This window comes from Paramacrobiotus metropolitanus, unplaced genomic scaffold, assembly GCF_019649055.1.
Source record: "Paramacrobiotus metropolitanus isolate TYO unplaced genomic scaffold, Prichtersi_v1.0 Parri_scaffold0000223, whole genome shotgun sequence".
Taxonomy (NCBI): Eukaryota; Metazoa; Tardigrada; class Eutardigrada; order Parachela; family Macrobiotidae; genus Paramacrobiotus; species Paramacrobiotus metropolitanus.
Window position 1 is genome coordinate 96,682 of NW_026570443.1, and position 26,975 is coordinate 123,656.

General features: G+C 41.9%; 2 protein-coding genes and 1 long non-coding RNA gene across 3 annotated transcripts; all 3 read right to left on the bottom strand.

Annotated features, from left to right (window-relative positions):
• Positions 1 to 8,911: 8,911 nt before the first annotated feature.
• Positions 8,912 to 10,100, bottom strand: LOC129601254 (uncharacterized). Its single transcript, XR_008692200.1, has 3 exons — positions 9,830 to 10,100; positions 9,242 to 9,409; positions 8,912 to 9,168 (listed from the first exon to the last, which is right to left on the bottom strand). It is a non-coding gene; the product is annotated as an uncharacterized LOC129601254 (long non-coding RNA).
• Positions 10,101 to 12,364: 2,264 nt separating this feature from the next.
• On the bottom strand, positions 12,365 to 13,580 carry LOC129601250 (alpha-1B adrenergic receptor-like). The gene is made up of 2 exons (XM_055500004.1): positions 12,651 to 13,580; positions 12,365 to 12,457 (listed from the first exon to the last, which is right to left on the bottom strand). The coding sequence occupies exons 1-2, from the start codon at positions 13,578 to 13,580 to the stop codon at positions 12,365 to 12,367; spliced, it is 1,023 nt and encodes a 340-aa protein (XP_055355979.1).
• A 6,202-nt stretch (positions 13,581 to 19,782) lies between these two features.
• LOC129601253 (uncharacterized) lies at positions 19,783 to 21,176 on the bottom strand. The gene is made up of 2 exons (XM_055500009.1): positions 20,964 to 21,176; positions 19,783 to 20,552 (listed from the first exon to the last, which is right to left on the bottom strand). The coding sequence occupies exons 1-2, from the start codon at positions 21,091 to 21,093 to the stop codon at positions 20,023 to 20,025; spliced, it is 660 nt and encodes a 219-aa protein (XP_055355984.1). The 5' UTR covers positions 21,094 to 21,176; the 3' UTR covers positions 19,783 to 20,022.
• Positions 21,177 to 26,975: the final 5,799 nt, after the last annotated feature.

The following is a 26,975-nucleotide window of genomic DNA, read 5'->3' on the forward strand; positions in this document are numbered from 1 at the left end:
TGGACAATGGTGCTAGATAGGTCACCCACTAAGAACTTAGCGGGCCATGTTCTATTTTGCTCAGTAATATTGCAGTTTGGTTATACGTTCACCTAACGGGCTCTGTGCACTGGACAGTAGTGGTAACTCGGTCACTAGATCACTTAACGGAGTTTATGCGCTGGACATTAGTGGTAGCTCGGTCACTAGATCACTTAACGAAGTTCGTGCACTAGACAGTAGTGGTAGCTCGGTCACTAGATCACTTAACGGAGTTCCTGCACTAGACAGTAGTGATAGCTCGGTCACTAGATCACTTAACGGAGTTCGTGCACTGGACAGTATTGGTAGCTCGGTCACCCATCTACCTAACGGGATCTATGCACTGGACAGTATTGGTATTCGGTCACCCATCTACCTAACGGGATCTATGCACTGGACAGTATTGGTAGCTCGGTCACCCATCTACCTAACGGGATCTATGCACCGGACAGTATTGGTAGCTCGGTCACCCATCTACCTAACGGGATCTATGCACTGGACAGTAGTGGTAGCTCGGTCACTAGATCACTTAACGGAGTTTGTCACTGGACAGTATTGGTATTCGGTCACCCATCTACCTAACGGGATCTATGCACTGGACAGTATTGGTAGCTCGGTCACCCATCTACCTAACGGGATCTATGCACCGGACAGTATTGGTAGCTCGGTCACCCATCTACCTAACGGGTTCTGGGCACTGGACAGTGGTGGTAGCTCGGTCACTTACTCACCTAGCGATTTTTTGACGCACTCAATAACTAGGTGAGTGACTGACCGAGCTCCACCTGTCCAGTAAGAAAAATCGCTAGGTAAGGAGAAAAATTGCTAGGTGAGGAAGTGACCCTGCAACAGCTGCTGTCCAGTGCACAGAGCCCGTTAGGTGAGCAAGAGCAAAGCCCGCTCGATGACTCACTCACCTAGAAATTCCGCTCTGTGGGCAGTTATGGTGTTTCGGTCACTCACTTGTCTAGTGATTTTTCTTACTGGTCAGTGGTGGTAGCTCGGTCACCCACTCATCTAGAGATTCCGCTCAGTGGTCGGTGATAGTGTTTTGGTCACTCACTCGTCCAGTGATTTTTCGTATTGATTTTATATTTGATATTTTTACATTTATATCGGTTAATTTTAAACGTGTTTCGAGCTCGGCAACACCGGCAGCAATGTCTGAATAAGCACAATAATTTATTTATTTTTCGGTTTAATTAGTGTAATAATTATGTCAATTGGTATTTTGTATTGTATCTAGGCAAATATTTCTAAGTTTCAAGGTGACATTTAAGATGGATTGGATCAATCTGGTCTTGATGCCGGCTCGATATTTTCATAAGAAAAACATATGCCGGCCACTTCTTAACTATCCCGGATCTAATGACGTTGTCCGTTTTTCCAGAAGTTTTACGGTTATAGAGATCTCAAAACTATGGGGCGCCCGCGCGTAGTATAGATCTTGTACTTAATATATGGAACGTTTCGTACCAAAAAAAACTGGAGAGTTTTTTCTCTCCTTGTAGAGTTGTAGTCACTGTATAGTCAGAAGAAGTAAGCTTAAGAAACCTAAGATACGAAAAAGAAGGTGAAGCTAATCAATGACTGACTATCGCTATCGCCTATATTTTCACGAAAATTATTAATTTTTGCAAGATACAGTGCGACGGTCAGTGTTATTGAGCTTATGTTAGCCGATACATTGTGGCAGCTTCCAGTAGTTTAACCACAACAATCAGAAATCGCCTGTAAATGCTCCACGTATCACTTTTCGGTCACATATGTTGACTGCGATTTAGAATACCTAAATGCTCTAAAGCTTCCGCCGCGCTCTAGCAAATTATTTATTTGCAGTAAAATGGCATTAAATAGGCTTAAAAGGCAGCACTTTAACGACAACGTTACCCACAGGGCGCAGTAGAAGTAAGGTTTCACCTGATGTTTAATGTGATAATCATCAGGTGAAAACATCCTTAAAAGCAAATTCTCTTCTGTTCTCGGGTAGCTGCATTAAGTGACCAACCTGATTGAACTGGAAACTGACGCAGATGGAATTATAGAACTGTGCACTAGCACAAATTGTATAAATTCATGGGCGTGATATTGTATTGTAACGATAGAAAATTGTAGTACCGCCAAATGGGATTATTAATTTCTTTTCTACATCAGTTATTAGTTCGTTCATTGTTTGTCTTCCTTATTAAGATCATGTGAATCAGCATCCCATTGTCTTATATATTACCTACAATCTCGATGCTCTTGACTTTTACTTTGGCACTATAATCATTCTTGGATTTGCTTCTTGCTAGCTAGCTAACCTTGCTTTTGCCTTTTTGCCCAGTTTACTTGCTAATAAGAATCTTGGGGTGACTGCCATGTCCTGCGTTGTTGATAATTTAACAGCGCGCGATTGATTGTTTGTCTGTTTCCTGTCGAGCAGTCAGACAAGCGATGGCAGCTTTCCATTGTCAGTCTGGTCCTGTCTGGACACTGCGGGCTGAAAGGCGCAGACACTGGACACTACAGGCACTGGACAAAGAGCAAGTGACTATATGCGGTGCTATTAAGTTTAGCTTTCGCGATCCAGTATCGATAGACAGCCAAACACTTTACATGCTTCTTTTGAAAAATGCAGTTTTTAACCTTTTTTATTGTACTCCTCTCACAGAACATTAACAACCTAGAAACGCTATACACTGTTTTGCAGCCAATTTTTTCCTCTAAAAACGTAAGGGACTGGATTTTGGCGACCTTTTTCATGATTTTGTAAAAGTGTGCTGTTAGGTCGGTAAAGTGACGAAATTGGTACCTACCAACACTTTAAATTCAGTTTAAAATCATCTGTTTGTGGTCGCCGAAATCCGCTTCTTACCATTTTGGAGCATAGTATGCTATACCAGTTGAGGCCGTTTTTGGCATGATCAGGTACTGTTTAAAACAAGTATATTAAGATGTATGTTTTTCAACTTTTTAATTTTTAAAGTTTAAAATGCGCCATTTTAAATTTTGGTGTAGTGGATGCGATAAAGGAAAAAATATGCTATCTGGTAGCACTTTCACTTATGGCGTAACTATGATCGTACAATTAGCAGTTTACCTAGTTGAAAATGAAGGACTTTTATGTAATTATTATAAATTAGTCGCCCTTAACCGGCTGCTATATGTACGTACAATGTCATTACGCATCTGACTCGTTTCATCCTGACTGGTTAGAACAAATGATTCTTATATTTCTCATAGCCCGAAAACGGCATAACCGGCTGTGACAGCCATAGCGCTATAATCTCTCCTGTGGTAACATAATGCTTACAATACAAGCAGGAGGGAACAAGCTTTTCCGGTTAGCTTTTAGTGTTTGCATGAAAAGTGCAAGTCGGATTCGGTTACCTCGCGCCGCTGAAAGAATGTGAAAGCAACTGTGTACTATAGGCGGAGCTGAAAATGCGGTGGGCCGTTGGCAGAAAAGAAATAATGTTGCTTCTAGTTTCCCAGAATTTACAGTTGAACAGTTGTCTTTCTCCTCTTTTTATTACTCGTAATGAGATGGCTGTCGAATCTCATTAAGCACACGTTCCCGCCAACGGGGTTCGGAACTGTGCAATGCTCTGCTTGGTACTTTGAGCGATACCAAGCTAACAGCAATTTGTCTCATTTTCCTGGTGGCAGTGACCATTAAAAGCGGAGGCGATGCCACTGCTTTTTTGTTATGTGACCAGACTGCATTAACCATAGCTCCTTGCAAGTCAGCATATACAGCAAAAATCAAATCGTAATCATAAAATGTGATATTAGGCAAACAGCAAACGAAAAAACATTATAAAAAGACCGGAAACATTATAAACACTATAAAAACATTATAAAAAACATCATAAGATAAAATAAACGTACGCAAAAACGGCAACATATTCCTGCAAGAAAATCATTAACCTCGTCTATTATAGAATAGTTGCCACGACTTTCTGTTTTGTCGTGTCGGGTGCTGCAAGCGCCTCAGATGGTACGGCGGTGCCTGTGAAAGGACCTTACTGACCTGTAGCTCCGGCAAAAATAAAACATATCCAAACATGGTGGCAGGCATCAAATAACCACCATCTCTGGGAACGTCTTACTTCTGCTCCACTGCTGTCCCACTGGCACTGAGTAAAATGATGATAACCTCCATTTTGTTTATTTGGTGCATTCCTGTTTATAACCGCTGAGAGGCCACTTATAACATTCTGCCCACATTACAGCATAGCGAACCAAAAAAAAAGAAAATCAAAAAAGAGCTGAAAGAACTTCTTCTCTCAAAGCGGAAGCTGCAGCCATACAGGTATGAAGTACTCTGTACATGTATGTACTGAGCCACACATGAGTATTATGAAAGTACTGCAGTCAAAATCTACACACGAACTGTATAAGTTCGTAGCAATTTCGTGATGGATTTTATCGTTGGTCACAAAACTGTTTGTTTGTTTTCTTCTTTGCTAGCGTGCCACAAATCGCCAAACATTCCTTCCGGTCAGACTTTCCTCTGTGGAAAGAGAAGATCGAAGAATGACCATGGCTTTCCGTCGAAAAATCGTGACTGTAACTACCAAATTTCTGTTAATTTCCTGCAAGTTGAGTGAGACAGTCAATGTTGTCCGAGACAAAATCAAACATTATGCTCCAAAATAGGCTGTACTGATTCTACCAGTACAGCTTATACTGGGGCATAATGTAGTCTGATTAACAATGAACTCCAACTTCACGATAAAGTGCACCCATTGGACACTAACAAATGGAAAAGGAACGGAGCAAACTCACATTTCTCCGCCTATTTGGGAAGGACGAGCTAGGAACGCCGATAGCATTTAGCAGGCGGTCGCAATTCTCTTATTAGCTTGCACGCGCACGCGGTACGTGATTAACGAAGCAGCTCTTCACTGTTCTTGCATGCAAGAAGGACGCAAGTATTCACCGTGAGGACATGTAACTGTTCTCTCAGCGAATATTTGCACCCTTCGCAGACAAATGCAAAGAACGCTGATGAAGTGCGTCAGATGAACCAAATTCATTGCTACTGATCTGCAGGTATCTTTTGTACTGCAACTGGTTTAATCGCGTGCCTCCTTTCGACCTTCGATCATCTTTCTCTCGTTGGTTAATGGTAGCATTGATCTGCAATTTCATCTGCGTTGCTTTCACTTCCCGTTTAAGCAAAAAGTCACTAGTTTATTTAACTATCCAAATACAGGCTAGTGGCATAGCGTTGGTACACGAGAGGAATGTAAAAATTGTTGTACAATACATGCGGATCTCCGATTTCTATGACGCAACCGGTATTTCGCAAGATATTTTTACGACTTATGAACTGATTTTGTTTTTACTGTGAACTCACGACTCGGGATGCCAGTACTATCTGAACAACAAACACAAATTTGCGTAGCTAAACCACTGCCGTCTGAAAATCCTGACCTTTTAACTAGCAAATCCAATTAGCAGTTAACATTCTATCCTTTTTTGATAAATTTACCTTCTCTTAAGTTTTGTATTTTGCGCTTTAAAAACAGAACACCTTCCGGACCGGCTTGTACATACTACGACGTCTCTACACAACCGCAAACACTGATGAAGCATAAGATGTTATTATCACACTTTGCGTTAAACAAATCCATTCACCATGGGTGGAACATACATACTGCGAATTTCCATGTGAAAGACGCAGAAGCGTTGAGCGTTCTTAGCGACCGCTGTCAAGATGTTGCTGGCAGTTAACAACAGCGCTAGCAGATTCGGTTACGATTTGTCGATTTACGAGAATTATAAAATTAATGTACTATTTTTGCACATGTACGACAACATGTCAGGAAAAACGTCATTTGTGGGAAAAACACTGCTGCATCCGGTGACGTGCATTGGGTGATCGGGTGATGTGAACTTATCACCATAAATAAGATGCGAGACTAATAAATAAAGCACATAATCATTTTAAAGTACTTCTAAAAAGCAACCAAAGTTATCGGGGCTTAATGGAGTGATATATGGTCCATCAGTGTTGAAGGCGCAATGATTGAAAATTGTGGTAGCGAAGAGTGCCATATGATTGAGTAACAGGGGTTTGCAAGCGCTGGTGTGGAAATGATAGTTATGACTGATTGCTAATTTTTCTCCTTTTGCGGTCTGGAATATCCTCGTGTTTCTTTGGCGAAGTCAAAAAATGATTTTCTAAGCAGATTAAACTCATAGCGCAAAAGTGACTACGGTGCGGCCTGCAGTACGATAAATTAATGTAATCTAGCCGACAAAAGGCATTTACAGCGCCGTTTGGCATTTACAGCGCACTTGGAGTCACAAGCTTCTTCTTAGATTTTGCGGAACAAGACTTATTACTGTAAAGATGCTTCATACAGATAGCTGGGGTCGTGGAACATACCCATGAGCCGCGAACACAAACATTTTCCGGTGAAAAGATAGCAAAACACGCGTCCCAATTTCAGGCGAGTAGCATTTTCATTCGACTACGTATTCCTTATACTCATCGCGATGTTCATGATAACCACGTTGATAGCCAAAAAAAGATACTGCAGTCCTAATGAACGGCGGTCCAGGTAGGTTTGCACGCATCTGTTGCGTTCAAATCAACCGCGGCCAACGTTCATCAGCAGTCAGCCTAGAATTCGGGCGATGTTTCATCGCGATAATGCGTCGGGTACCAAGTAGACTGCATACTTCTGGAGGAAGAGAACGGCAAACAGTTCCACGGAAATGATCGGGCATCGATGTGGATTATGATGTCAGTTAGTTCGCCGGCTGTCAGTCGTTGCTGCGCAGCGCCTAAACAATTTGCTGACGCAGTCCCTGGACATCTGCTGGAATTCTCTAGTTCCTTGTTACTTTTTACCAGCGTGGTCCCAAGTCAATATTTCCGGTGGGGTTCATATGTCCGGCATCCACATATGTATGGTTCGATCCGGTTGTACAGGAAGACGACCTGCTACTTAACAAATAATGTTTCGGAACAGGTCATTTTACTGTACGGTAGAAGTGCTCATTCCCGATACTTCATACGTGTCCTGATAAGATATCAAGACCATTGGCATTTCTTGACGAAGGCAGAAGAACGCGATGCTTCCAAAGTTTGCAGAACTGCCAGTAATTTCGCGGGGGTTTATCATTGCGAGAGCACGGTTGCGGCCCAACTGGAATAACAATGTGGTTTACCATTGGCAGAAGTGAATTTGATGATGGTCTGCCGCAATCAGTAAGCCGCTTTCGAAACAGAGAGTGCAGCTATTACCGCATACTCTATACAGCTCCCGGAAACCGACTTCCAAAGCTCACTTTGCTCCTATGAATCGAAAATTGACATCTAGCCATGAAACTCTTTTGTGTGTTTTTATACCGTTGTCAGATTTCATGTTGTAGCGTCATCGTTGTGAAAGCCGTGTTCGTTTTCGATTTCCTGTTAGATCAAATTTTCGGAGCTTCCGTTTCATGCGGTATGGTTACTATTTGAACAGCACATCAAAAACGTCGGACGATCAACACGTCAGATGTCAAAAATCATTTGCTTAAATTCAAGATTTTGAAATGATTTGTTGCCCAGCATCACGACTTTTCATACTCATGAAACAATGCAATTTGAAAAATGATAGGGAAAGCATTAAATTTATAAATTGGTGATTGAAATGTAAGTAAAAAGCCGCGGTTGTGTTTCCCGTTGACTGAATACTTCTACTTATTTGCAAATTCCTGTTCATGCAACAGCTTCGTTGTGATATGTGGAAGGTGATAGTACAAGTCAAGTACTTAACACATCGTTCTGCGGTAAATGACAGCATGAAAAGTTGTTAACACACTGCACCGCCCAAGCTATCTGGTTCAAAGTCGACTGCGAGCCATGTGACAGTATTAAAAAATTTTGGAGTTTTACGTCAAGTATGACACTTGTTTAAACTGGAAATTGATAACTTAAAGACTTAGTAAAGTGCATTTTCAGTTCGACAGAAAAGCTCTGGCTTAGTAATCATAGCCGCACTGCCGCTGCTCTGCAAAAGGGTCAATGTTTTTGTCATGAAATTTCATATACCTATCCAATATTAAAGGTGGGACGTTTGATCATCTGATGCTGCGATGGCGGTGAGTCCCATACGAGTACGGATGTTGAGTAGAAGGCGACATTAGGTAATTCCGTGATAATAATCCATATCTTTGCACCGTGCCAAGTTTCCATTATACCGACTGGTGCTGAGATCATAATGTGCAATTATAAGGTTAATATTCATGATTTAGTGACTTCCATACTTTTCTAAGTTTCGGCCTGGCGAAATTGTAGAACATCGCCGCCTTATACACTGATTCCTAGATCATTGTTATCATCTCAAGGTAAAAAGTCGGTAGTCCACTGACCTAAACGTTTCTGGATATCATTATCGTCTGAAAAAAAGGCTCGATGATCCAAAAGCTGAAACGTGTCGTATCAGTGATAAAATGATGGAATTAATAGTAGTAGAAGTATAGGTACTTACTTACGAAGCATGAAACGTATATCGGCTGTCTATCGTGGGTAGTATCTACACCGAACAAATGGTCCTCAACTAACAGCTAAACAGTTTTAATTTCTTACACGTCGTCCAATCTAAGCAAGCTGCATCCCATTGTTTTCTCTCAAACGCAGCAGCAATACGCAATGCGCAGGTTTATAAAAAAATTCCAGCACGTTAGATCATTTGTGGCAACGCTTTCGCCAGAAAAACTTGAAACCTGAAGGGAAGGTTTACAACTGGACATTTTTGTGATCTGATTCACTGATCACTGGGATAACAACTTTAAATAAAGTTAAAGCGCCGTAAATGTTTGGATTATTCAGTAATCCAGTCAATGACATTTTTATTTGTGTCATTTGTTGCCGTAACCGTTCGCAACATCAATAGATGCGGGTGACGACATGGCGGACTGTGTAACATAACTTGATTATGGTTATCATTCACGGTCTCCGCATCTATTACCATCTCCGCGCTGCAATCCTGCTCTGCATCCTCGGCAATACTCAGAACTTCGCCTGTGCGAGCAGTGTAATGACCGTGTATCTTTACTGCGTGGTAAGTTATGTCAATAATCAGAACGCCGAAGAGGATTATCATGAAAGCGTACATCCACGCAGATTCGCTCAACACAAGTTTCTCCGGGTGGAAGTACCTAATAACCAAGCTTCCTCCGATCCAGAACATCATTATGCTGAACATGTTCAGCACAATCACGTGCATCATACCTGTCCAGAGGATTCTGGCATTCTGCAGGGATCCAGCACTGGACCGCCAGATGATGTAATGTGCGATGATGCCGGTGCAGAACACAATTATGGCCACACATGCAACCATTGCCGTTAAAAGGCCCATCTTTGGTACCAAATAGCCAACATCCAGCTGATAGTCTTTATCTGCAGAGAATAAAAGTAACTTCTTGTAGATGCACTTATTGAGAAGGGTGTTTTATGGTGGGAATTGGCGGGCCATCTGCCTCAGTATAAATCGCAGTTCATAAGCTATGAAGAAGACGATCGCTGCGTTTCCAGATAATATTCAACGACAATAATACTACAATAATACTACATTAATAGATAGTACATCAAGTACTGTATTTACATTTTACTGAAGTCATTAAAATATGAATTTAAACATTACTTTTGATCAAAAATCCATGAACACGTACTTCGTATATCAAGCGACATGAAACAAATGCAGCTGGCATCCCAACGCTTATCGCCATAATAAAAAGAATGCCAGTACAAGAAAATCGTCAAATAATTTGCATCAATTGCACCCTAATGGTGACTCTTACGGAGTGTCGTCTTTCTTACGTGTGAGTTTCCAAACAACAATGCCGCTCGTCGAAAACCCTAAGAAAAGCTCTCCAATGCAATTCCAGAACAGCTTTTTGAGCTCACGTATTGTGTACCATTCTTCATCCATGATAAAGCTTCTGACAACTTAGACCTGGTCGTAATGACAGTTGCGGGAAGAACTGTAACGCTGAAAATTTCTCTACAAGTATAGAGTGGCACCTGTAGCGAAAACGGTAGTTGCTAGCGGGCCGCGATTTTCGTCAACAGAACCATTTACGAGCCGGAAATAGCGACTTCATGATAAATCAAAGACCCATCCTTTTAATGGAGCATGTCGCTGCAGCTGCTGCTATCCGAGTGTTCTTGCAGAACGCCGTGTTTAGTGTTGATAACACGTTTCCAGAACGTTGAAAAAGTATCTTAATGGAAAGTCTAGTGCAACCACTTCTATCTATCGTTTTTTATTTGCTTTTGTGTCCAGTGAGCAGTGATAACACTTAATCTACAATTTGTTCAAATATTGTTTTAGGTTGCTACTTCATGAGATTTATTACACTGCGAGCACGGATACAATGCAGATAAACTACTAAACCGGATAGGACATTCCAGAATACACTTTGAATAATTTGCAAAGCATTCACTGACGTGGGACACGGACAGGGGATAAGACACACATGGGATGTTAGCACCCTTCCGCCATCCATATGGTACAGTAAGATCCACACATGATATTCAATCGGTTTGTCATTAAAGTGAGTACAAAAAATGTCATGCGAAAGAAATTCACGCAATCCACCTGCACGTTTTCGATTTCCGGTTCAAACAAATAGAACACAAACGTACTGTAACTTTCCAAAATTATCGATCCTTGATCGCATAGCTTGGACCGTTGGACGACGCCAGTTTGTATTCTACATTTTCATTTTTTCATTTTCCTCCAACCGCATCCCAGCGGTAGTGAACCAACAGACAAAAAAAATCACCCACCAACAAGTTATTGCTTCTTTCTACAAAGGATTTTTGCGTTGACGTTGTTCAAAATGCTGTTTATAATGACGGAAAGCACTGACTGATAGGTATCTTAGGCAAGCATGCCTATGGAACTAATGGATGTGCCGTTATACGCGGCACTTTTGGATTATACGTAGTAATTATGCCACTTATGTACTTATGTATGGGCTATGTGCATACTCAAACTTTACGCAAACTCCAGTTCAGTGGATACAGCAACATCAGGAGTACAAGGTACTCGGACCCGGGAACTCTGTTATTTACCAGCACATAACTGCGGCAGATGCAAACTTGGCTAACGCAAATCTCGCAGTCGTCAGATTTGAATGACATTGCTGACAGCGATCGTCAGAGTTCCCGGTTTCTTACACCATGGACCAACAACTGCTGGTGATCCCCGTGATGTGTGTAGCAGCTTACTGTCATTCGTAAATAAGTATAACCTTACCACGACAACTAACAAGCAGCGACACCCCGTAAATATATTCCTACAAATACGTGGCACATACCACTGGACAGAGAAAAATCAGCTCTACAGCCTTAGGAATATTTTTTACAATGGGGTACGTGTAAGTTGTGTAACCATTTTTTTATGATAACCATGTAAACTTAATATTGCAGCACGTTCCCTGACGTATTCTCCCGTACATCAAAGACGCCGCCCATCGACGCATGTGAGATACTGATCCCCGCTCAAACTTGAACGCTTCACCGTAGTTACGTTAGCGATTGAAAAGCTTCAGTACAAGAGTTCCTAGTAATTTCCTACTCGCTTTGGATTTACACATAGCCCTGGTGGAATTTTAGTCCTATACAAAAATGTGCCTTGTAATAGACATTCTATAGTATTTCGCGCTCTAAATACAGAATATCTTAAAATAGTACACACGATAAGCAGCAAGCCAAGAAAAGTCGGACGTCAAAAGGCGGCTGACACGCTTATTTCGGAATAGAACATGGAATTACAAAAGTATGCTAACAGTAATTCATGTGATCTACTATCCCATAATTCAATGCAATAAAGCATCTCGGTTGCGTAGGACGAGGAAAACTGATCAGTGCACAAGAAAATCACGGGACGTGATGTTCAAAAGATATTACAATTTCATTAAAAGCATATTACCATTGTCGATAAGCGTTATTTCATCGGAATAAAGAGTGTACACTGTACACCGTTCACCCTCTATCGAGGACGTATGCACCAGGTCCCTCACCGTAGACGTATCATGTAGATTAATGATTCCGCGCTTGTTTTGACATTGAGTCCGTGGCAGATCAATCATGTGTAAGGAGGATGTGCGTAAGGCTTTCTTCTGATCTCCTTTCATGCGGCAAAAATGATCAACGGATTTTAATACCAAACTTCGCTTCTAGCAAATTCATTCAGTGCTAGGAAAATCGTCATTTTTGCACATAACACCGTTGTGTTTTCGTGTTTTGATTTTGAGAAATAGCCGATGAAATATTTATACAAGCTAGATAATTATTACGGTCATGCACGAACGACCTGTAAACGGTTTTCCCACCAGTACCTAATATCTACAGCTTTTTGAATAGTAGTTTATATTGTGCGGCATGGAAGAGGCGTCGCCATTCCTTTTGATAGTCCCCGCTCATACCAAGGAAAAGTATCTGCAAATAAAAATTAAATCTCAAGGGAACGAGCCAGCTGTCACTGCCAGCAGCAGGCATATCGAACCGCAATGCACAGATTGAAGGTCATGCATAAACATTCCTTTTAAAATAACTTGCGCCAAATAGATATCTCCTGGAGGGATTACATAGGCAGCAGATTTGGACAAAAACTCAGACTATCCAGGCTTACCGGAGTGATAGTATATCCAAGGGGCGTAATATTTCCAAACACCAGTGACGCTAACGGAATCTGCAGCAAATGCGGAGCGAACATGACCACCACCGGCCAAATTAAATAGCACAGCACGTTCCAGAAGAACGCCACGAATACCATTTTCAGCTTGCTGACGCGTCTTTTCTCTGCAGTATTCCTTCCATTATGCAGTACCGTGCCGGCGGTATCGCTGTCGCGGAACTGCGACACGTGAACCACGGGAAAGGTTTTTGTGCGGTTGCGCCGGTTCACCGCCATTTTGATATATATCAGGCAATAGCCAACGGCCGCAAAGACCAGCGGCACATAGTATCCGAGAGCAAAAGTGACTGCTCCCACCATATCCTTCTGGTCCAGTCCGCAAGATCCGAGAGGCAGCACGAAATACCGGATGCCCAGATCGAAGCAGCCTAAACCCGCTAAAAACATGGAAATAATCCACAGGATTGTTACAGTGCCATGCTCGACTCTGGTACGGGCGAAAGCGCGGTACTGGTGCGGTTTAAACAGCGCCACAACCCGATTAGCGCCGATGTAAGCTTCAATGCAGTTATTGGCGTACCGGCAGGTCATGGCGATCCATAGTGTGACATTGCAGGATACATGTGTGTTCAATTGCCAGCGGTGTACTTGATGACCATAAAGGAGAACGCCATTCAGCGGCAGTCCCACGGAACACAATATAAACTGCGGTATGAGACAGTGACCAATTAGCAGACTGCAGCCAGCACGCAGTTTGCCGCTAGTGAAAATCAGGAAAATCAGCAGGAGATTGCAAGCGGCTCCGGCAAAACATTGAGTGAAATATACCGCAGCCCATGGGATGAGTGTAGAAGCAGGAAGATTCGGGAGGGATTTGGACGTGTTTGAAAAGCTGGAGGATTTGTTGTTACTTGAAAAATTCATGGTTTCCGCAATCAATTTTTCGTTTGATTACTTCCTCCGATATTAAAGCAGTAAATCGAAACGTAAAGTATGAATTTCGTTTCGAAAACCTGCGCTTGCAGTAAGATTGAATGACTGTGGTACATGCACAGCGGAAATATGTCAATTCGTGCTCAAACAGCAGTTATTCTTCGTGATATTAAAACTGCGCATCGTATCAATAAACGGTGTCACAGGTATTGAAAGACAAAAATTAATAGAAGGCAAGCTTTCCATTGCGGATCAGGTGGGATGGGGAAACAGAATCTGAGATCTTCATAAACTGAACCGCTGTGTCTCATCCACCTGTGAATCATATTTCATGACGATACTCATTTGAGTAAATGGACTGCTCTTTTCTGAACCGGTATCATTACCGTTCTTGACGTTAGATATTGAATGGGTCCAGAATAGAGCTTAATAATAATTTCTTTTTCATTCAGATAATGCTGTCATGTGCAGTGTGCGTTGTCTTATGTATCTGCAACTGCTAGGTCAAAACACTATCAAGGTCGCTAGATCCGGCGAGAATCCGCTATTGATAGCACCTTATCAATTACTGAATTAATTTCAAATTTTAATCAATCGAATTAATTAATACTTGTTATTAAATGATTTTTATGGGTTGAAATTCTGATGATAGAGTGGTAATTCTCCTTGGTTTTGATTAGGAGATTCCATTACATGTGTTTGTGGTATAGTATACTACAGCAGTACCACAGCAAATTCCCATTTATTTTCATACGCGGGCCAGGGTACGCAAACTATGCATAATGCTTACCTCCAAATCCATAGAGCATTTCTTAAGCATCGCCTAAATCACTTGAGTTTCAGTTATGACTTTGTTTTTAATGCAAGAGCAACCACACAAAAGTACTTCCAAAATAAAGTGCCCGGCACATCAGTAACACTTTGGTAGGGCTTCGTGCCGGGACCCACTAAGCAGATGGAGCATAGCTGCGCATTCGGCATTAATTTTTGGTTTATTAAGGCACGCAAAACGGATTACACCGTACAGCTTAAGATGCTGTATGATCAGCTCAGAGATACTCAAGGTATAAATTTTGAATTATTCATCAACGTACTCAACATTTGTTTTCGTCTGAGCTTTAACGTTCGTTCTCGCAAGCCGGTGTAGTACCGCATACACGTGTCAGTGGAATGCAATTTTCGGCAACAGTTTCTTTTCCGCATCCATGCTCGGCATCAGCAGCGCTGTTTAAAGCTTTTCCTACTTGAATAGACGCAAAAAAGCGTACGGTGACTGGGAGGGCGCAGTACAGGACGCATGATATAATCAGGGAATCGATGACAAGCGGAGTTACACTGTACATCCACAGAGCCTTCTTCAGACATAAGCTTCTCTTGGCAAAAGGCCATCTCGGCCACCCCACAAAGGATCCAGAATACCTGTGTGCTGTACATCGTCAGAACGACAACATTCAATGTAATGGCCCCTGCGAACAAGGTAGCCTTTGGGGATCCGCCCAGAAATCGCCGGATGCCGTGGTGTCGAAGGATGCCGGAGCAGAGGAAAATAATTACCGCAATGAATTCGAGCGTCCTTAGCAGCATAAATCGGTAACTAATCTGGTTGCCTTTATCTACGATAAATAAAACTGTTTACTGATGCTCGTGCTTTGTGGTTAAAAAATTGCGTATATGGTTTTATTTGCCAATAATACCTTAAACTGGATACGAGTACTGAATGCGACTTACATTAAAATGTGATTTTTATTCACACAAAATTTACTGTTATCAGTGTTATGTAATGCTAATAGTGACAGTTTTCTGGGTAATCTTTCGGATTTTATTAGTCGAAAATGTCACACGATTGACATCGGAAATAGACTCTTGTACGAATTGGTCATGTACGAATTATACCCAAAATTTTTGTTGAATACCGTTCAATACGAAAGTTAACTTTCCTTTTAGTACAGTTCAACAGGAAAGCTAGGAAAGTTCAATAGGAATGTTATGTAAGTTCAATAGGAAAGTTTCCTGCACGAAGAGTACCCCAATATCGTTCAACAGGAAAGTTAATTTCTTACGTATGATTTTCCACACAATCGAGCCGGTTGATAAGAATCCCAGTAAAATTTCAGTGATGAAAATGCAGAACATTTTCATGAGTTTACACGCAGTTAACAATTCTCTCTCCATGGCGAACGTTTTGAATAAAATAAACTTGATGTATCTAGCGGTGATTGGCTGCATAATTCGCTTGTCTGTACTGCCAAAGAGTATTGCTGTCGAACTGCTTTTTCAACAATATCCGATTATTACAGTGTGATGAAAGCACGGCTGGATGCTAATTTTTGTCAATAAAACCTTTATACGAGCAGCACTAACGCCATGATTGATAACGCATTTTACGGTATTAGTGAGAAATCTGGCTGCTGTTTCGCCATCCAAGCGTCGTCGGCATCGACAGTATTTACTGTTAAAAGCATCCTCTCTAGAAATGGTAACCAGAAAGAAGCCGTGAACGGTGAACATACTCTGGACGATAAGAGTTCGACGAACACTGCGGAACCGATTTTGTAGAAAACTTTATTTCAGGCAGAAATGTTATCACGATCATGTGCTTTCGCCGTATTAGGCAAACGATAGTTGCGAAATGAAATCAGGCAAACGATAGTTGTGTTTCGCAGATGTGTTATGCAGATCTAGAAACGGTTTTTTTCTTTCTTGGTGATGCACTAATATTTTGATATTTCCACCCAACTGGTACCGACTCTTCTGGTTATCCGGCTGCCACGCAGCCCACACTAATCATTCAAAAGAAAATGCACACTTGGTACATACGTATATACAAGTACTGTACCTAGCATCTAGCTTTTTACGATTGACGGTTGATGGACTTCGAACAATACTGTACGAAGTCAAGTCTTACACAAGGCTTACAAAAATGAATATATGTGTATTTAAGCCTTGCTGAAATGAATGACAGCTATCTTCTACGGTGAGAAATCTACTGGCTATGGTCAATAAAAACGCTTACCTGCCTTTTCGTCAGCGCGTTATAGAACTTTTATTGTACCAAGTGTGAGTGTTTTGCGAAGTGCTACAACACATCCTACACGATATTCTAATACGAAAGTTAATGTGATAAATAAAAAACATGACTTCAGTGCACGAAAGCGACAATATAAACTTCCTACGACGTGTTGCATTAGTCTTTTCAGATAAGCTTAATTTAAAATTTTTAAACAAACAACTGGAATTTAATGTGTAAAAGGGAGCTGGCACATACATAATATGAACAATCAGCGAAGAAGGAGACCGACGTCCTGTCGTTTTAGCCGCTAAGATCGAATCATAGTCAATGCGAGTCTGCACATAACATGACAAACATGTTATGTACATATCCCCAGTACCATTACCCACTATTCTGTGAACGGCGCGTAAAAGTCAGATAGAGTGATAACACTGGGAAAATGATGCCTCGAGCGACAGCCGATAATTAACAAGAAAAGTATCAAGCGAAATGGGCATGAGCAATATTTCATGGATATCTTCTTCAAAATTGGCGGCGCAGCAAATATACGAGGCAAGTGTCCCTTAAATTAATAGACGCGTTTTGCCTTACCATAAATTGACAACCTTGACTGCACTGTGCGAATCTGGCAGCCACCATGGGTTGGCAGCGTGTAACATAAATGGTGACTGCATTGCTCCCATTGACTTCGACGTTCACTGAATCGACATTTACTCATCTTAACTTCAATCACAACTACAAACTAACATTCCAAATGATGGAGAAAAAATTTGGGAATTTTTTGGTACCCTGTAAGTAAGTTTTCATGGCAAGCAAAGAAAGTTATGAACGTTTATGGTTTCTCGTAGACATAGCATAGGATCCTCTTCAACGGCTCTTCGCACGAACCTTATGCTATGTCTACGAGGAACCACAAACGTTCATAACTTTCCTTGCTTGCCATGAAAACTTACTTGCTATGTATCAAAAAATTCCCTGATTTTTTTCCACCATTTGGAACGTAAGTTTGTAGGTTCGGTTGAGGTTTTTGCGAGTGTGAGTGCCAACTTACTTTAACGTTACGTCAATGGCAGCAATGCAGTCAACCGTTTGTATTATACGCTGCCAGCCCATGGTGGCTGACAGGTTCGCACACTGCGGTCTAGGTTGTCAAATTATGGTAAGGCAAAACGCGTCTATTAAATTAAGGGACACTTGCCTCGTAGCTATTATATCGCCTCCTAACAATAGCAGTTTCGTATAACTTCAGGATGGATACTAACCTCATACTGTGACTTTTTTCCCTCCGTATATATTCCCGGCGTGTGTATAAGAAACCGAAATTAAGTACCTTATTATTCTCGTTGAGGAAGAATACTTTTCCATAACCGACAACAAAAGTATTTAATTTGAAATAAATGACCTAAACTCATTTATTTCTGATAATATGTATATCAGACACGAACGTCCACATTAACTCAAAATCGGTGTGCAGTTAATAACACCGATTGACCGCGCCTATCCTCAGTCACCTTTAAAGCGAGGATCGAGGAGGATAAAGGCTGGTGTGCTATGCTATAGGAATTTCAGGAGGTGCCGACGGCAGGCCGCAGTTAAAGCAGAATTGTGCAGCTGCATGCACGTTTTCTCTTGCGGGCTCAACAGCGCACACAAGGGGTTGTTAGTTGTTACGGTATCAACTAACGCATGCTTGTGTATTCTTTGAAATCCAATCGTAAAAGGTTGTTTTCTCATGCTGTTGAGCCTTTTATCGTGTTATCCGATGAGCAAGTTGTGCTGTCAAAACAGCACTTCTACAGTTCGGGATATAGAACAATTTCCGGTTGAGCCGTTACAGTACAGCCATGACCAAACACTTCGAAGGTCCGGGCGGACAAGTTTTGGCGCCACAAATGGAGTGAATCGCCCCGTGAGTTGAGGTTATTACTAAGTACTAATCTATCGGTATTATCCTATTGGTAGTTTCCACGGGGTTTTGCGGCAGACAAATGAAATGCGTTATTCACTTCGGCCGTAAGATTGTTAGTTCTTTTATAAGCGGGTACCGGCGTTAGTAAGGTACAGCCATAAAAAATTACGTCTTTGAATTAACAAATCCAATCAAATACCAAGGAACAAATCTTGTTCCATGCAAAAATTTAGTTTTTTTAGACTGTATATTTCGCGCTGTAAAAGCAGAACAGCTTTATGCAGTGTGCGGTGTCGGTCACAGGCTAAGAAAAGCCGAACATCGGGGGGTGACGGTTGCGCTTGCCTTCAACCGAAAACACAATAACACACAAAGCGCGCTCATAACACATGTGTCTTAAAATCTCGAAATTCACTACAATGTTGAGCTTCTCAGTTTGTTTGCAAATATCATGGGAAGCAGTGCATTCAGAAAATCATAGGACACACGACATTATATATCAAAGATTAATATCATTATCGAAACATCAGCCATCGGAATATTGTCACATACAAAGTTGCGTTGCGTTATTTTTATTTTGCGTCTTGCAAGTCACTTCGCCTGATAGGCAACGGAAAACGTCACTGTTGCACCCGCGTTATCTTTTTATTTATAAAAATGAATACCGACGCAGACAGCGAACATCGAATAGGTTCTATTTCTGCCCAAATTGAATGGTACCACATTTGTGATTTACATATATCAACCACTCCATCCAAGCCGGCAACCATTTCGGCAACTGCGTTGCCTTCTTTTGTAAATTGTCAGCCAATGTTCCTACGTTCATAGTCACATTGCATTCAAGTTTTCAACAAACAATCAGTGGCGAATTTAAGCGGGGTCTCCCGGGGTTAATGCCCACAATTCACGAATACACAGCAAAATCGGCGCCCAGGCACGAGTATACATACTTAGTATCTCATAAAGATCGTTCTCTTCGAAGCGATAGTAAGACGGTCTTCCAGTTAATCCAGTCTTTTCAGCATTTTACTCCGACAAAGATGCGTGTATTTTATGCATTCGGTGCACCGTTCTGAGGCGTTCTCTATTTAGTTTCCCTTTGGTAGGCACTAGGCGCACGTTACGGTTCATTTCTAAAATCTTATAGCGCAGCATAGTAGCCCAGCAGCTGCCAATAACTTAAAGACGTGTACAAAAAGTTCCCCCAAAAACGAAGAGGTCATCAGGTAACCCGTAACACATAAATTTTCTGCAGCTTTAATTAATTATGAATCACACAGAACAAGTAATTTTGTGCTTTTGACGCAACAACCACAAATAAACACTTCAAAAATAAACTTCCGTATCTCTTTGGCCAACATTTGTGTCACGTCAAGCCAAAAGTATTAGCACAAATAAAGGATGAAAACACGTGGACAAACACATATTAAAATTAAGTTTGCATAACCGAGATATTCTTATTATAAAATTAATAGAAGGCAAGTCGAATAATATTAATTTAACTTCTGAATTAGTCAACATTCGTAATCGTCTGAGCCTGTTGCCTCGACCGTTTTAGTGCTGTCGTTAGCGAGAGGCGGACTGCGTACAAGTATCAGTGGAATATTATGATTTTCGGCCACCGTTTTCTCTCCACATTCCTGTTCGGCACCGTCAGCCCTTTTCAAGGCTTTTTCTATTTCAATAGTCGTATAAAAGCGTACGTTGGCCGGTAAGACGCGGTACGTGGTGCATATCATCAGGAAATCGAGGACAAACGGGATTATACCGTACATCCACACAGTTTCTTCTTGCACAACATTCTCGTGGCAAAGGACCATCTTGACCAGGGTAGCCAAGATCCACACCAGCTCTGTGCTGAGCAGCGTCAGCACGACAACATTCAATATAAGGGCAAACAGGAACAGGACAGCCTGTGGTGGTCCGAACAGGAATCGCCGAATGCCTTGGTGTCGTAGAATACCCGAGCAAAGTAAACAGATGACAGCAACGAACTCGAGCGCTCTGGACATCATAAATCGGAAGACAGGCTGGTTGTCATAACCTACAACAAATATGCAGTTTTATTACTGGAGCCGGTGTTCTGTTGTCAAATTCTCGTAAATACGGTTTAAATTACATTTGCGATATCAAGACTGCACAAACAGCTTCGCAGATCAAATCGCAAAATAAAAAAATCAGGTACTATCAAATATGACTTACATAGATTTACTGTTTCCGCTTAATAAGAATTCAAACTTTGTTAAAACGGCCATAATACTTGTAATTATCTATTATAAATATTTAAAGCTTTAATTTATAAAAAAAGCCATAATTATGAACTGTTCGTAACACCTAAAAGTGCAGCTGTTTCGCCATGCTTGCCGTCATAAGAGAGGTATCGCTGAAAAATTGTAAGATCTTTGTCTTAATATTACGCCCTGAGAAGATTTGAATGAGACCGTCGATTTCTTACGTATTATTTTCCACGCAGTTAAGCTGATTGACAAGCATCCCAATAAAATCTCGACAATAAATATGCAGAACAGTTTCAAGATTCCCAGCCCAGTCAGCGGTTTTCCCTCCACATCGAGCTTTTTGGACATCGTTAACGTCTTCTGTTATAGAGGTGCAGTGTATAATTTTGCCTGTCGAAACTACTGAAAAATTTTCATATCGAAGCAGCTTTTTTATCGGGCCCCGATCTCGTGTGCAGCATGCTGAAAGCTTAGCTGGATGCTGGTTTTCGTCCATAAAACCTTATACGAGCATCACTAACGCCATTACTGATAAGTTATCAGTAATATTAAGATTTCTGTACATAAAATTTTAAGGTATCAGCGAGAAATCTACTCTAGCTGCTGTTTAAGCCATTCGAGCGTGTTTGGCAACCGGCAGTGTTTACCGTTAACATCGAGTTTTCTAGAACGGTAACTGAAAAGGAACCGCGAACATACTCGGCACGATAAAGGTGCGATGACATCCCGGAACCGGCAGGTAGAAACGTACTTCACACAGAAAAAGCAATACGATCATGTGCTTTTACTGTGCAGTTTGTGTGCTTTTGCCTTTTACTGTGCAGTTGGACGCATGAAAGTAGTGCTTCATAGATTTGCAATGGAAAAGCTATTTCTCTGCTTAGAAATTGAACTAAAGTTCTGGTGTCTCCGCCGGACTGGAACGAACCTCGCTGATTTTTCGACTGCCACGCAGCCCATACTGATCATTCATAGGAAAACGAATTTGGAATGGACATTCACAGGAAATGATCATTATTTTCATATTCATAGGAATATGAAATCATCATTTCATATTCCTATAAAATGGTCGTTTCAAAGGAATATAAAAGTTAATGTGATAAAATAAAAACATGACCGATGCGTAAAAGCGATAATAAAAACCTTTTTATGACGTGATACATTAGTCACTAAAATTAATTTTAAAATATTAAAACAGAAAACTGGAATTTATTGTGCATATTAAAAGACAGAGTAAACTGCAAAACTAACTTGACAGACTGAACTTAGCAAATAATTATATTATCCAATGTACTCTGTATATACGTATTAATATAATCGAATAACATATTACACATGTGCATATATAGTCCAATATATCTATATAATAATTATATACTCCAATATATATGTATACGTAGTAATACAATCCAATATACATGTTAATTCATAATCCAATATATATTGTACAAAAATAATAATAGAAACCTTAAAAAAGTATCGTGGTACGAGTGCAAACTATGCACCAGAACAAAACGGCATTTACAAAAGAAACACTTCCTCTATGCTATCCTGGTCGGGGATCGTACCCATTACACAAATCGCGTTTCCCCGTTGTATTTGCATAGATATTCGCTGTTTAAAAAACTCTTTCGCCCGCTTTTGGCCAGTTGAAGCCGCAATACCGTTTCCAACCGTTTCCACTAGCTTTTTAGTACCGTCTCCAAAAGGTCCATAAATTTCGAAGGCTGCGGCAACGAAATCGTATCTTGTTTGCATCCAAGCGTGTTTCGCTAGTTTCTTCCTTTCAGCGAGTTCGGCTGCTGCGCCGGCATTCACGGAAGTGCGGTCGATATACGAGGCTGCCAGCGTGTCCACGCAGGTAACATCCACTGCCAGCGGTTTTCCGCGCTTCCACGGAATGAGGGTGATCACATCCGGCCTCTTCTTATCTTCAAGGATAAACCTTTTGGTCCCATTCTCGAAGGAAAGCCAGCTGATTTTAGGCCCCGGGTGAACTCCGCGCTGATTCCGTCGTGTCGTGGTAATCTTCCAGCAGACCGTTTACAGCGTAGTCCGTGCCGGCCGAACTCGTCGACCAGCCCACCACAAACGCATACGTGTGGAGTGACGATCGGTGCTCCCAAACGCAGCGCGACACTTATGCGAAAAGCGTTGTCATCTAACAGATTACCAAGGCAAGCTGCCGGTAATGCATGGATCCACAAGCCTGCTTCCGGGACTGATACCGCCTTAAGATGCGCAACTTCCTCCTGTGAAGTCCGTAGTGCGGTCAGCCTTGAAAATGTCTGCAGTGTCGTGGGAGTGTCCCATGCTTTCTGGACGTGTCGGAAAGCTTCCACCGGAAGTTCGTCAGTGTCTGCTTCTAACTTCCAGGCGCGCGTGACGGTAACGACATCCGTGGCCGTCAGTGTCGGGCATAATCTGGAAATCAGTGGGTGCAACGAGGAAGCCGATGCCAAGTAGGCAGAAGGAGCTAGCTTCTCAATTACGTCTGATCCCCAAACCACCAGAAACGAACGGGAGAGGAGGCTGGAGCCACGTTGGGTCCATCTTCACATTGTTGATGATCTCCGCCGTCTCGCGAAATACTTGGTCCAGCCTGTACAACTCTTGTGGGAACATCCATGCGAGGAATTGCGCAATATATGCACAATTTTGGCACTCCAAGGCAGTTCTTCAACAGGAACAACGCTTGGTGTTTAGGGATAAGCTGCAAGCGGCTGCACAATATTCAACTGGCTGATCTTCTCGTTGATCATCAGGGGTTACGGCGGCTGGTAAGAGGGTTCGAGCAAATTCAGACTACAAGCTGTCTCGTTTTTTTAGTTACTGCGATATAAAACCGATGACAGCTTGCCAACCACCACGCGAGCCACTGCACTACAGCAAGATAAGTGTGCTTATGTGCTTTCGTCATCGATTTTATTCATAAATAAATAAAAAACAGGTGAACCAACTTTAAATTTCAAAATTGTAGGAAAAACTTTTCTGAATCCGACATAAAAAAAATCCGAAGGAAAACGTTTAGGAGTCAGGAAATAGCTGACTGGCCCTCTTAAGTGTATGTCTCCCATTCTTATCATAACGGGTACTAATAGTATTTTTTGACCTACACGGCGAGAAACTCTCTTTTTGCTAAAATGATGTCGTAAGCGTATGAAATGTGCATAAAATGCGCCAAGGACACGTGCGATTAGAGGATAAGGACCTATATCTGTAATTGTATTTGGATTTGTCTGATATTTCGGTTACTGTAAGTATACGATTTCCTATTTTGGTCAACGGTCACTTACACAGCCCACCACTGTGGCGCGATACAGGAATAGCTGATGTTCTCTCTGATTAGTGTTTTATGGTCTGTAGTCATCAAAACCGATTGATTATGTTGGAATCTCAAATTTCTGAAATTAGTAAACGTGGAAGAGAGGTTCTTATACATGGCAGTTTCTCTGTTCTTCATTTGGTTTTCTTGGGAGAACTCTTCTAAATCGATGCTTCGAAATTCATGGGCGAAGCGTTTAGTATGAAAGCTGTTCATTTCTGGTGTTTTTGGTTGTTAGAAAATTTTAGCACCGGGTGACCAAAATACGAAACCGTCAACTTAAAGTGACCAAAATGTGAGACAAATCCAAGTACTTAACGCCGAACACAAAACCATGTTCATGCTAGCATTTGCACCGGTGACACCGTAATTTTTGCACAGGCAGTCTAACGAAAATTGAGCCCACCAGGGCGTTCTCTTTGGCGAATGAACGACATTGAGCTATGCTGATTTAATCAGCCCCATCACCGGGTCAGCATGGACGACTGCGCATTTTCTCGGTAATGAGGATTGCGGATGTTACCGCGAACACCGGCGCTGTTGGCTTCCAGTTTCCGCATGTTGGTGTATGTGATCATCATTATATTTCCGGTGAAAATTCTGCGTGCTTAAAGAGGTTGGGTGGTTTAATTACTTGCGTCACAATGAAATATTTTAATTAACCTAATATTTCTCTTTAAATAACTGGATAGTACATAGAGATTGAAATGAAGGGGTTTAAATAACAACATAATTATGTTCCCGGATGCAGTTATACATGAGCAAGAAGATACAGTTTCAACAAATATTAATCACGGGTAGAATGAATAATGCAAATCCGGTTTCTCAATATTTTCAAACGTCAGAATAATTCAGTCAATAGATCACCGAATTTGACATCAGCCATGGGCTATCGATCGCATTAACCGTCCTAATCATCTGCTAGTGCACGCAGAGACCCTTGTCGCTTTCTGGTCTCTACGACTTTTTGAATAGCTCATAGCCGCAATGGGTTTTGCCAAAGGTGTCTGCGTGCAAGTCAGTGTACTGTTGACCGCCTCCGGCATTCATATTCATCGTAGAACAGCACCTGCGCGAAATTTTAAGTCGTAAATTTTTTAGTTATTTTGCCAGACATATTTTTGAAGAAGAAAATTGAGAAAAATACCTTACCGGTGTGGACAAATATCCGGAGAAAAAAATATCAGCGCAGCCACGGTAAACCATCAGTTGACTGAACGTCCATAGGGGCAGCAGCGACCACAATTGGCGGCGATGCAAAACACATACAGTGAACGATCCAGTTAGCGAAGAGCGTCTTGGCCAGCAGCACGCGCTTCCGGTAGGTGGCACTACCCGGCGCTGTAGTAACCGCTACGTGTGCTGCATTGCGCTGTGTGCGCCGCCGGGAGGCAGTCACATGCCACAGGACAAAATATACAGAATGCCGGCTACGGCCAACGGGAGGTAAACGCAAAGTCGCCGCTATTTCGAACAGCCAGCCGCCTTGATGGGCGAGTGCACAATGTCCAGGGCGGTTCCGCAATGAAGCCGCTCGGGACCACGTAGAAACGGCAGATGGGCCCCGATTCCTAGAATCCAGAAGGATAACACTTGCGCTACAAGAAATCGTTGATGAGCAAAGCGAGCGTAGTGATGCGGGTAGATAATGGCGATGAAGCGGTTAAAGCCAAGGCGGAGAGTCCCCATAACGCGGTCGTCATACTGATCTCATGGAAGAAGTAGAAGTGCCGGCAGAAAATGTTGCTGGTGAAAATTCCGTGGCGAGATAACAACATCTGCAACAGAAGGAGTGGCCAGTGCACAGCGACCATTAGCATTTCCGTCAGGAATTGGTGAGATAAAGGAAACGAGGACCGGACAGGAGAAACGCTGGCGAAAGTTCAGGGCAACGAGGAGGAAGTAGACTGCGATGGTGAACAGGCAAGCCGGGCAGGATACCGCCATGTATATCGCAAAATGAGCGTTGTCAAGGGTAAAGGTAGATCGATTAGTCAACTGCGTACCATTCCATAAGGACAGCGACCAGTCAGACATTTCATGAATGCAAGATGTATTACAAGCGCAAAAACGTCCGGTTATCGAAAATGTTTAGGTTTCTTTAGTTTGTTGAACAGACTGTTGGTTCATCCTTGGATCCGGCTAAACGAAAGGTACATACCGTTTTTATCCATCGGTTATCACCCAGAATTACAATTTCGAAAAAGACTTCAGTGTAATGAGAACTTATGCCTTGTCACATCGAACAAGAGTAATAACGACTTCGAGGTGGCGTATGACTCGCGCATTACTGACCACTACAACTTATTTTAGGAACCAATATTTAAGAGTCAAATCAAGCCGATTCGAGTCATTCAGAAAATTTGAAAAGCCGGAAAATTGAACGACATTTGAAAAGTGGACGAAGACGGGGTAATAAAGCGCAACAAGACCAGTAAACAGTGCAAGACACAGTCACAATCCCTCCTAATCAGCAAGTCAATTTACCGAACAGCCGGTTGAAGAGAAAAGGTCTAGCGAAAGGCGTCCCTAACTGAACTATGCCTTTTTGAAGTTAATCACTGAACCTACTAATGAGATTAATGTTATTACCCCAGGGGGCAGCAACACTGCAGAAGCTTATAGGGGGAAGCGAGGTGTTGTATACATCTTGCAAGACTTTCCTTCCGCATGCCGGTTCATGTGTTCTATTTATCCGGTCGGATTCTCGCAACGAAATCGGTTTCCGCAGAACTAGCTTAAGTCACGTTGAAGTCATTTGGTGAAATGTCAATAACATTCTCATCCAGCTTTCCGGCTAATCAATGTACACGCGACGCTCATTACTATTCTACAGAGAGGACATATGTATTGAAGGAAGTGAAACGCCTCTTTACCTACCGGTACAGTTCAAAGCGCAGTTATA